Genomic DNA, 11,533 nt, shown 5'->3' on the forward strand with positions numbered 1-11,533 from the left:
CATGCTCCAAGAGCAGCCGCGGCCGCACCGCCTCTGCCTGCGTGCGGAACAAACGGTTAAAGATTTTGGGCAGCGCCTCGCGGGGGGGAGGAGCCAGCAGCCCAATCCGCAATTAAAGATGAACTTTGAGTGAACTAATTTGTCTGACCAAGGTAACGTGGGCAGCAACCTGGGCCGCTTATAAAGCGGGCGCGCGGCGGGCCGGGGAGCGTCTGGGGCGGCGGCAGGTGGCGCGGGAGGTCGCGGCGCGCCATGGGGCTCCCCGCGCTGCTCGCCAGTGCGCTGTGCACCTTCGTACTCCCGCTGCTGCTCTTTCTGGCCGCGCTCAAGCTCTGGGAACTGTACTGCGTGAGCGGCCGCGACCGCACGTGCGCCCTGCCCCTGCCCCCCGGGACCATGGGCTTCCCCTTCTTTGGGGAGACGCTGCAGATGGTGCTGCAGGTAAGGGAGCTCCCGGAGGGACCTGACGCTTCCCGGGAGCCGCGCTCGGCTCTGGCTCAGAGCTGCTCCCTTCCGAAGCCAGGGGGGCGCTCCCGGGAAGAAGGCGGCGATCCCCGCGAGCCGGGTTCGCGGGAGACGGCGGCGCTCCCCGGCGCCCCCTGACGCCGGCCTCCGCCTTCTTCTCGCAGAGGAGGAAGTTCCTGCAGATGAAGCGCAGGAAATACGGCTTCATCTACAAGACGCATCTGTTCGGGCGACCCACGGTGCGCGTGATGGGCGCCGACAACGTGCGGCGCATTTTGCTCGGGGAGCACCGGCTGGTGGCGGTCCACTGGCCCGCGTCGGTGCGCACCATCTTGGGTTCTGGCTGCCTCTCCAACCTGCACGACTCCTCGCACAAGCAGCGCAAAAAGGTGAGGGAGGGCTCGGGAGGGCGTCCCCCTGCCCTGCCCAGGTGCCAGCGGAGGGGCCGCACGGCCCTGGCGGGGAGAGCACCTGACCCTGGTGGAGCTTTTGCACCGCGACCCGCCTCCGGTCCTCCCCGGAGGCAGGGGTGGTCCGGAGGGGGCCGAGCAGGGCGCGCGCACACGCGTCTTTAACCCTTCCCCTCCTCGGCGGCGCTCAGGTGATCATGCGGGCTTTCAGCCGCGAGGCGCTCCAGTGCTACGTGCCGGTGATCGCCGAGGAAGTGGGCAGCTGCTTGGAACGCTGGCTGAGCAGCGGCGAGGGCGGCCTCCTGGTCTACCCGGAGGTGAAGCGGCTCATGTTCCGCATCGCCATGCGCATTCTGCTGGGCTGCGAGCCGCCTCTGGCCAGCGGCGCGGAAGCCGAGCAGGAGCTGGTGGAGGCCTTTGAGGAGATGACCCGCAACCTCTTCTCTCTGCCCATCGACGTGCCCTTCAGCGGGCTGTACCGGGTAAGGGCGCCGCGCGGGTCCTGGGCGGCGGGAGTTGCGCGGGAGCCGGGCGTCTGCTGACCGAGGCGCGCTCTCTGCGCCCAGGGCATGAAGGCGCGGAACCTGATCCACGCGCGCATCGAAGAGAACATTCGCGCCAAGATCTGCCGGCTGCGGGCCGTGGAGGAGGGCGGGGGCTGCAAAGACGCGCTGCAGCTGCTGATCGAACACTCCTGGGAGAAGGGGGAGCGGCTGGACATGCAGGTGAGGCCTGGCGCCGCCGGCGCTCCTAGGGTCGTTGGGGGTGGGGTGGGGGTGCTGGGGACCGGAGCGCGCCTTGCTTCCCTCCGGTGGCACTGGAGGCTGGGAGGGCGGCGCAGAGCTGTGGCAGACAGAACCGCAGAACTGGCCGGGTCCCGCCCCGCCCCGCCCGGCTTTCACAGGCTAAGCTGGAATATGCCAAATGTAAATAATTCAGCTTTTACGGATTTTAAGAAAAAAGCGACTGCTTTAATTCCGGGGTTCCTGGAACAGTTGGGCTCTTGCCCTAGCTGAACTTAAGAGACTTGGCATTTTGCTAATTTGGGCCAGTAAAGAAATACATGGGCCTTAGGAAGCCCAGCGTCCTTTTGTCAGCCAGCACTACTTGGATCTTCGCTAGTCTTCCTTTGGAAGCTTTCAGTCAACGGCGGGCGGGCGGGCGGACGGGTAATCTTCCTGTAGAAACGCTCCGCTCCGCTCTGTTCTCCAGGCTCTACAGCAGTCTTCAACCGAACTCCTTTTCGGAGGGCACGAAACCACCGCGAGTGCAGCCACGTCTCTGATCACTTACCTGGGGCTCTACCCCCACGTCCTCCAGAAGGTGCGAGAGGAGCTGAAGAACAAGGTAAGGCGCCTACGCCGGCCTTGGCCTCCGGGTGGCTCCCAGTTAGCTTAAGACATTCCGCTGCTTCAGAGCCTACGTCCCGGAAGGACGTTGAAATACTATCTCCTCCGGAGGATTTTGAAAGTGCAGAACCCAGGGGAGGACGGCCCCGTGGGAAGAGACTATCGGTTTTGTGAATAGCTAAGAAGTCTGGTCCCATCGCCCAGTTTGACCTTGGCCCCCCCCCACCCCTCCCACCCCTGGAGATTTCCAACGGGTACTGTTTTCTGCGATTTAGGCATTACTAGGGGCCTCTGGTCAGTGATAGAATTGTCTGGGTGCGGGTTTTCTTTCTTTTTCCCCCTGATTCCGTGTGGGCGGTGGTGGGGATGGGGAGAAGCTTGGCCAATACACTCCTGGAATTGTAAACAGTGGATTTGGGCGGGGTATTGGGGTGAGGGAGGCCAATGGTCACTAACTGTTCCCAGTTTCCCCCTCAGTCTCCCATCCTGGGCCCCTTTGCATTTCGCCACCACTTAAGCCCTGTTTACCTCCGCTGGGCTGATTTTATTGGCTCCCGGGCTCAGCGGCCACCTCCATGCCACTGTTTCAACAGGACTTACTTTGCAAGAGCAACCGGGACACCAAGTTGGACATGGCAATGTTGGAACAGCTTAAATACACTGGGTGTGTGATTAAGGAGACCCTCCGACTGAATCCCCCAGTTCCAGGAGGCTTTCGGGTAGCTCTTAAGACGTTTGAATTGAATGTAAGTTTCTCTCCCGCCCTCCTCCACCCCTCAACCCCTTTTGTTATGGCTGTAAACCCCACCCCCCACCTGGCTTCTCTGGGCAGAGGCTTAAAGCCCTTCCGATTTTGATAACACTGCCTTTCCCCACGTGGACTCTTACTTAGGCCACCAAAAGGTCACATTGTGTCTCTTGTTGTGAGTTCATCGTTCCCTAAAGGACAACAGGGGTGGCTTGTTTTCTTGCTGAAAGTGAAATCCCTAGTCAGTCAGCTCTTGGGACGCCATCATGTTTTTCAGGGATACCAGATTCCCAAGGGCTGGAATGTCATCTACAGCATTTGCGACACTCATGATGTGGCAGACATATTCACCAACAAGGAGGAATTCAATCCCGACCGATTCATGGCACCTCACCCCGAAGATGCAGCCCGCTTCAGCTTCATTCCATTCGGAGGAGGCCTTAGAAGCTGTGTAGGCAAAGAGTTTGCAAAAATTCTTCTCAAAATATTTACAGTGGAGCTGGCCAAGCGTTGTGACTGGCAGCTTCTAAATGGACCTCCTACCATGAAAACCAGTCCCACCGTGTACCCTGTGGACAATCTCCCTGCAAGATTCACCCATTTCCAGGGTGAAATCTGATCAGTGTCAATGCCCAAACCTCAGACTTATTGGAAGTGTACATAGGAGTTTTTTTTATATAGTGTCCTCTACTGACTGTATTGTATTTAATTCTAAAATGTATATTATAATATTTATGTCTCTACTCTAGTTCTACTGTCTTCAAATATTAAAAGAGTGGATTTGTATAATTTCCAAATAAAGTACATTGCTAAGGCACTTCTTGTGCCTTTAAGACGCCTCTCAGGGAAAATGTCTCAGTTTAATATTTGTCCATCTGGGATTTAATCAGGTTGCCAAATGTCAGTGTGGGTTTACTTGTCCTCAGTGCCCATCTGGTTTCAAAGGTACCTTTCTAAGTTGTTCTGTGGTCCTTTAGAATCCCGATTTAGAAAAGCTATCAAAAGTTCATTCTATCTGAGTTTAGCTTTTGTTTGCTTTACTTTAAAGAAGGATGAATCCACAAGGTACCAACAAGTTGCCACTCTGAAAATGATCAAATATAACACTTCTAGTTCCTCTCATCAATAAACCCAAGTGGTTGGAGAGTGCCCAAGTGATTTTTCCTATGTTAGCAGGGTTTAGATTCGAACATCCCCGGTCCCGCCAATGATTGACTGCTGCTGATGAAAATAAGGGCAAAAGGAAGAAAAAAAAATCACCAGGGCTCCACAGTGACTCAGAAGTTGCAGATGAAGACAGGATTGGGAAAGACATGGCTCTGCTTTAGATAAGCCAGTCCAGATTTTCTTTATTCAAAATAAGACAAGAGTAGATTTAGCAAACTGATAGATAAGTATTTATCTGTCCCGGGCAATAGGGTGTGAACCTGACATGACTGATAAAATGGCCCAGTCATGACCCTGTGAACCTTGGCTAACCTTCCTGAAAGCGCAGTTTTGTCACAATTCTGGCCCTGGTATAGCCACGTTCTGAACCAAAGGCCAGACTCAATCCAGAAATGTTAGTAGTCCCCATGCCTTGCTGATGCCAGCACGTTTCCCATTTTGAAATGTTACGTTCTGCTCGCTGAAAACCTCTTTGAGGAGGCGTAGGGTTTGGACTTTTGGCTTCCCGTGACAACTGAAAATCTGGCAAGGCTGCAGAAGCCGGGTGGTCTACTGAGGTCGTTTAAAAGGGGGTTCTCTCTACCAGATTTCAGGTTTCCAGATTTCAGGTTTTTGTTTTATGTTATACTTATTGTTGAATTCCTGGGCTTTTTGAAGGGGTATTTACATAATAACTGATCATGCCCTACAATATGTCTTTGTTTTGAAAGTGAGTTTTTTTTAAGAGGCTTATTTTGTTCCAGTCAAAGCTTTAGGGTACTGTATTGTGTAAACTCTCAGCCACTGTCCATATAACACGCTGGGGTCACTTCAACTTGAAGGACGGTGGCCTTCAGGCCATTGCATCACAGAATTTATAGAGACCTTAAACATTTTTTAATAAACGGATTCAATACTTTTTATGTGGCTTAAGGACAACTAGGCTTTTAAGAAGATCTCAGTTGTCTAGTGCTGTTAAAATAGAAAGACCACAGTGGGCGACTTTAACAAACAGAAATATATTCGCTTACATTTCCAGCTCAAGTGACTGCCATGCAGCCCATGCTGACTCACAGACTGAGTGGGACAGGGTAGATTGGGCCGTGTGGGTTTCTGAGACTGTAGCTCTGTCTGTAGGGGAGCAGACAGCCTCGTCTTTCTCCCGTCTCACCGTTCAGGAGGCAAGAAGTTCGAATTCAGGGAGAGGACTCCAAGATAGGCTCGCTCTCTGTGGCAGCTCTGGAGGAAGGTCCTTGTTTCTTCAGGCTCTGCATCCTCATTCCATGAAGATTTCCATGTGTCTTACGTAGCCTCTGCCTTACCCCATCAGAGCACTGCTGGATGGTCTCGACTCCTTTCTACCGCAAAGGGTACCCTATACCAGCCCTGCTTCCTAACATAACAAGAACAACTTATTTTTCAATGGGTAACCAGAGGAATAGGGGTTAAGGTTTACAAGACGTATTTGGGTGGGTGGGAGCGGAGCAACAAATAACGTCTTTGGTGACACCGGGCACAGGTGAGCATAGTGTGGTTAAAGAAAATGTAAGCCATTTCAGCACATAAGTTAATTTTCAAACACACTTTCATTGTTTATCTGAAGAACTTTGGAGAAAGTGTTCTGGCTTGTATTTCCCCAGTCTATAGTGAACCCCAATTATGATCAATTATAGACTAGTACAGAATCCACCTAAAAATACACTAAAAATACAATCTTCGATAACATGCTTAGTGCCGGATAAAGACAAATGACAAGTGGGTGGTCACAAGGCTGAATTTGGCTGTGATGTTGGAACCAAAGTGGGGCTGGGTCACACCGAGTTTATGGCACAGGCACCTCGGGGCCAGTGTCCACCCGGCACCTAAGAAAAATGCTTCTGGATGAAGTCGTAGGGCTAGATGGAAACTCCACCAAATTGGGGACCTGGTTGGGGTAACCCTTCAGGCCTTCGAGGGCAAGGCATGGTGAAAGAGGTGTGGGCCTGCCAACCTGGTCTAGTTGATGCCCTTGGCTTTCCTTTCAGGCACCTCTCACCTCCCTCTCCCACCAGAAGTATGGGCCTACGACAGACAGACCACCAAAAGGGCAGAGTCTAGGAATGCTGGGGCTTGGAGGTTTCTAATCACACGGATTATCTCAGTCCGTGGGGGCTCAGGGAGGGACGGTGACTTGTTTGAGGTTACATAGCCAGTGGGAGACCCAGGGTAGCCCCTTGCTCCTCTCTTCCCTGTCTTACGCAGCTAGGACCAGTACTAGCTACTGTGGGGTGGATTTCGACTCATGACGGCCCTGTGTACGTTCCATGGGGTTTTCATGGCTTTGGTCTTTCAGAAGTAGATAATCAGACCCTTCTTTTGAGTGACCTGTGGGTGAGTTCAGAGTGCCTATCTTTATGGCCCCTACCCCTAAATATGCAGCAACTTGGCTGGGTCATGATTCTCAGTGATTTGGCAGTTCCATACTGATGTAGCAATCTCTAGTGAGGTGATCTGATGTGATCAACTGATCAATTGTAGGGAGATTAAGGTAAGAAGCTGCACAACATCTCTTGAAAGTGTTGAAGAGCAAGGCTGTCATTTTCAGGAGGAAGGTGAGCCACGGTAAGTTCAATATATGCATGTGAACATTGGACATGGAATAAAGATCAGTGAAGAATTGATGCGTTTGAACTACAGTGTCGGCGAAGAAGGCTGAAAGTACCACGGACTGCTGTGAGAACAAACAGCTTGCCATGGAAGGAGCTCAGCCGCACTGCTCTTAGAAGCAAGGATGGCAAGACACTGTCTCTCGAACTTGGACCTGTCAGGAGCAATCAGTCCCTGGAAAAGGATATCATGCTTGGTAAAGTGGAAGGACAGAAGAGGAAGGCCCTTGAGGAGATGTACGGACAAGGTGGCTGCAGCCGTGGGGTCAAACCGAACCCAACAAGGATGTAGATGGCGCAGGGCCTGGCGGTACTTTGTTCTGTTGTGCACAGGTGGGCTATGAGTCAGAATCGACTTGACCGCCCCTGACAACAAGTTGGAATGTAACACTCTAAAGGTCACAGCCCTGCTCCGATACAACACTGAGGGAACGGGAGTTTCCCTGTGGAGTGGCCTGATCAACTTTTATCTCGTCAAAGATAAAATGAGAGAGAAGTAATCAGGAGGAGGAGCCTCAGCACCACCAAGACAGAGGAGAAGGGATTGAAACTGGACCTTTGAACCTGGGGTTCCTCCCAGACCCAGGGGAAGAGCCACACCAGAACACAAGGAGATCTCCAAGGGATGCTGGGCCCACAGACGTTGAAAGGAGGCCAGGGATTTCCCCAGAGCTGACACAGAGAAAGCCTCCCCCAGTGGGACTTCTAGCCTCCTAACTGTGACAAAAGAGATGTCTGTTTGCTAACGTCAACCACTGGGGTATTTCTGGTACAGCAGTGCTAGATAGCTATGACACCAGTCAGTTGAGTGCCAAACAGCTAATCACACCTGCAAAGCACCTTTTAAAACTCAGAAGCTATTACACTAAGGACTAATGTATTAACCTGACCAAGCCAGGGTATTTCCCATGGCCTCCTATGCAAGCGAAATTTGAGCAATGAATAACGAAGACGAGAGCAGAATTGACACCTTTGAACTATGGTGTTGGAGAAGGGTATTGAGTATACCACAGATCGCCAGAAGAACAAATCGGAAAGTCTTGGGAGAAGTACAGCCAAGTGCATTTTACAAGGGAAGATGGTTAGACTCCGTCTCACATATTTGGGGGCAAGTTACTAGAGAAGGTTTGTCCCTAAAGAAGGGCATCATGTTTGCTAGAGGGTCAATGCAAAAGAGGAAGACTCTGAACGAGGTAGATGAATACATCGACGGCAACAATGGGCTCAAACACACCAACAGTTGTGAGGATGTCGCAGGACGGAGCAGTATTAATCATTCTGCTGCCTATGAGTCAGAACTGACTTAAGGGAAATTTCTCTTCAACGCTCTCTTGGAAGATTCCTGAACCCTGGGATAGCCACTTCTTGACTTTCTTGCATGCTCCCGTTATCATTTTTCTGTCACCCACCAGCACAGAGTCATTCACTTCAGGACACCAGACGCATCTGGAGAAATGGGAGCAGTGAGACAAAGTGGCTGCTCTCCTGGCTCTGCCTCCCAGGTGATTTTTGCACCCTGTCACTCTCCAGAGGTCCACAAGGGGGCGGACTTCTCCCTTCTATGCCTAACGCAGGGCCCAGCAGTTTCCCCCCCCCTGTGTCCATGAAATCCAGTGTCCACAGGTTTTGGCTCAGGGCTTGTTTTTAACCCAAATAATAAGAGGGTACAGACCACACCACACTTAGCAAGTGCTCAACTTCAAGCCTCGTCAAGCCTGCGTGTTTTCTCTAGAAGGGGTCCCCTGGTGCTGCCTTGAACTGGACAGTCAGTTCCTGAAGCAGCCACCATCCCTCTGTGCTCCCTGAGGTCAGCAGATCAGGTCTCCAGAGTTGCCCATATTGCTCATGATCTGTCCTCTGTTGCTCTCAGTTTGGGGGTGAAGAGATGCCTTTTTTTCCCCCCAAGGACATGGGGAAACCAATCAGTGTTCAGATGCCCAGGAGTCATTGTGGAAAGATCTAGACACATTTAGGGAGGTTATGCTAGTTTTCTTCAGGTAGTTAGAGGCTATTGTATTAATCAGACTCCTTCTCCAGAGCAGTGTCGACTTACAGGGTAAGTCAGAGGTAGACCAAGTTCAAAAAACCCAAACTTCCTGCCATCGAGTGGATGTGGACTTGTAGTGGCTGTATAGGACAGAGTAGAACTGCCCCTTTCGAGTTTCTGAGACTGTAAGTGTTTATGGGACTACAAAGTCCCATCTGCCTTCTAAGGAGTGCCTGGTGGTTTTGAACTGCTGACCTTGGGGATCACAGCCCAATGTTTAACCACGAGGACTCCACAGAGGAGGTCAATGTGACATAAATAAAACATGTTGGGACAACCAGAACTCTGATGTCTGAGCAGCCTGCCTCAGGAGTAAGTGACTTCCCCATCAACGAAGGCTTCCCACGACGAGATCACTAAGCCACCACAGGGATTCTGGCATGGAGGGAGAAATTTGGTTCAGGGTCTCCCAAATTTCCCTCCCAATTAAGCATTTGGGATGTTCTAGGAGCAGAGTCTTAGTCATTCAGCTCCTCAGATACCCCCTTTACTACAAAATGCAGATGACTCCATTCTAGGGGACAGGACATTCTCACGGCCTCTCCCAGTCCCAACGGATGGCCCTGGGGGCTATTCTACCAAACTTCAGCGTCTGATGTGGAGGTCGGAGCCCCTGGGCTCTGACAGGTGACTCAAGAGAAACCCTGAGGCCTCACCCATTTGCCCCACCTGACCATTCACTTGACTTCCTCTCCCCTTGCCCTCCTCTGACCTCCTGCTGTGCCCTCTTCTGGCACTGGGCATGCGTGGCCAATCGATCTGCCCCCTTTCTCCCCTCCTGCAAGACTATTCAAAGACAGTGTCTGATTCTCCTCAGTTGCATCTTGAAGCTCCGTTCCACTCTCCCCAAGCACACCCTCGGGGACACGAGCTAGGTGTTCTTTGGGAGAGAATGTTCCTTGGGGCCAATTGCCATCATTTACCCCATGTGTCGTTGGCTTACATGGTGCCGTGTTTTTCTTAGAAAAGCTTGCAGGGCTGTGGTTTAGCAGCATGTTACATTCCTGACACCGACGCACCACGGGTATTTGGCTAAACCAGCTTTCTTTCGTTTGAAGTACGGTCAACTCCAGGCAGAATCCTGGGACGGGGCTGCGAGTTTAGCCCTCGATTCCGTGGTGGGGTTTCTGGGCGAGAGTGAGCGTGTTACAGTGTTCATAATCACACACCCTCCGGACAGAAGCTGACACCCATCGCTGGGCTGTCTTACCCCCGCCAAGCGAGCCCTCCCCAGGTCCCCGAGGGGGAGAAAGCGAGGCACTGGTGTCTGCTGAAGTCCCTAATGGGTTCACTTCACTCAAATGCAGCGCAAAAAGAGACCAACGTGGTTTGCTTAGCACAGGTATCTGTCGAAGTACCGGACTCATTCAGTACAGCCATATTGTCCCATAGAACAATGGCTTGCGGAATGATCGATGAGGGGACTCACTTTTTCTGAGGTGGAAAGTTTGCTGAATGTCCATTAGTCATCGAGGTTCATAGAGCCGGGAGAGGGATTGTCCACAGCTCACTGAAGCCCCTCAGTCACCAGGGAAACAGCCGAGGGTCAGAGAGGGAGGGTCACTGGCTAGGGCTGCAGTGAGAGGTAGAAGTTGGTCTTAGCTCTCCGTCACACTGTAGGGTTTGGACCTCAGTTAAAGGGGGAGATCTCTCTCTCTCTCTCTCTCTCCACACACACACACACACACACACACACACACACTTTATAGATATAGTTTAATGTATATACACATGGGGGAAAAGGGGAACGTGAGCAGTTTATCTGCTATCCAAGGGCTCCCAGGTTCTTATTCCTGTCGGTGCCCCTGCAGCCCGCCAGGTCCTCTGGGTTACTGTGTGCCCATAGCTCCCCTGACGGGCTTGACAGGGAACCTGGCAGAGGCACAGGTGGGTAGGGGCCGGGTCTGTAAGCAGAGTCGGACCCTCGGACCTTTTGAGTCCCTCAAGCTTCTGAGTGGCTGTGAAAATGCGTCCACCCTTTCATTAACGCCTTTTCTATCTTGTTTCCAAGGCAGCCTGCTGTGCAAAGGCTGCTGATTGAAGGGTTAGAGGTTCGAAGCCCTCCAGAGGCTCCACTGCAGGCCGCTCTCCGGCGATCCGAATGCCACAATGCTAACAGCTACAAAGCAATACAACAGATTACACTAACTGGGAAAAAACAAACACCCCCATGGGGCAGGCAGTTCCACTCCATCCCAGGGGCACTAGGGGTCCAACACCAACATGGGGACACATGGCAATAACAACACCAGCCCCAATAGCCCTTCCAGGGAGCTCCCCAAGGCCAGGAGAGTCTACTCCCTTCTTTCTTGGTCAAGTGTTACGTTACAGGGAAACTAAAATGCATGGGAATGCCAATGAAAAATCTTTGTCATTCATTCCTCCCCCAACCCCCAAAGAGCATAACAGACTTGCTCTATGACTCTTAGTATGAAAAAGAATAAAATTACAGACACTGACTTTTGATTTTCCAGGTAATCAGATAAGGACTACACGTCCTAACTAAGAGAAAAGGGGAGGCCTGGTGGCTCTGCGATTCAAGTGCACAGCTGCTAGCCAGCCGGTGGGGACCCTCCAGTTGCTCCGTGAGAGAGAGATGTAGCATCTTGTTTTTCTAAAAGATTTGCAGCCTCTGAGACCCTGTGGGGCTCTTCTGCCCTGTGCTGTTAGGGTCGCTGTGAGTCAGCACATGAGTTTGTTTGTCTGGGTTTCCACAATCTGGG

At 52.1% G+C, this 11,533-nt stretch overlaps 1 protein-coding gene across 1 annotated transcript; it reads left to right on the forward strand.

The window, feature by feature from the left end:
- Positions 1 to 227: 227 nt before the first annotated feature.
- Positions 228 to 3,746, forward strand: CYP26A1 (cytochrome P450 family 26 subfamily A member 1). The gene is made up of 7 exons (XM_075534027.1): positions 228 to 441; positions 630 to 854; positions 1,067 to 1,357; positions 1,442 to 1,600; positions 2,088 to 2,222; positions 2,818 to 2,970; positions 3,250 to 3,746. Exons 1-7 carry the CDS (start codon positions 253 to 255, stop codon positions 3,589 to 3,591), a joined length of 1,494 nt encoding a protein of 497 aa, XP_075390142.1. The 5' UTR covers positions 228 to 252; the 3' UTR covers positions 3,592 to 3,746.
- The last annotated feature ends 7,787 nt before the right edge of the window (positions 3,747 to 11,533 follow it).

The sequence above is a fragment of the Tenrec ecaudatus genome, chromosome 16 (genome assembly GCF_050624435.1).
Source record: "Tenrec ecaudatus isolate mTenEca1 chromosome 16, mTenEca1.hap1, whole genome shotgun sequence".
Classification (NCBI taxonomy): Eukaryota; Metazoa; Chordata; class Mammalia; order Afrosoricida; family Tenrecidae; genus Tenrec; species Tenrec ecaudatus.

Bases quoted from the DNA above. Each gene is read 5' to 3' on its own strand.
- CYP26A1 (XM_075534027.1), top strand. From the start codon at position 253: ATGGGGCTCCCCGCGCTGCTCGCCAGTGCGCTGTGCACCTTCGTACTC. The intron at 855-1,066 runs GTGAGGGAGGGC...GGCGGCGCTCAG, and splicing joins CGCACAAGCAGCGCAAAAAG to GTGATCATGCGGGCTTTCAG. The intron at 2,223-2,817 runs GTAAGGCGCCTA...CTGTTTCAACAG, and splicing joins GAGAGGAGCTGAAGAACAAG to GACTTACTTTGCAAGAGCAA.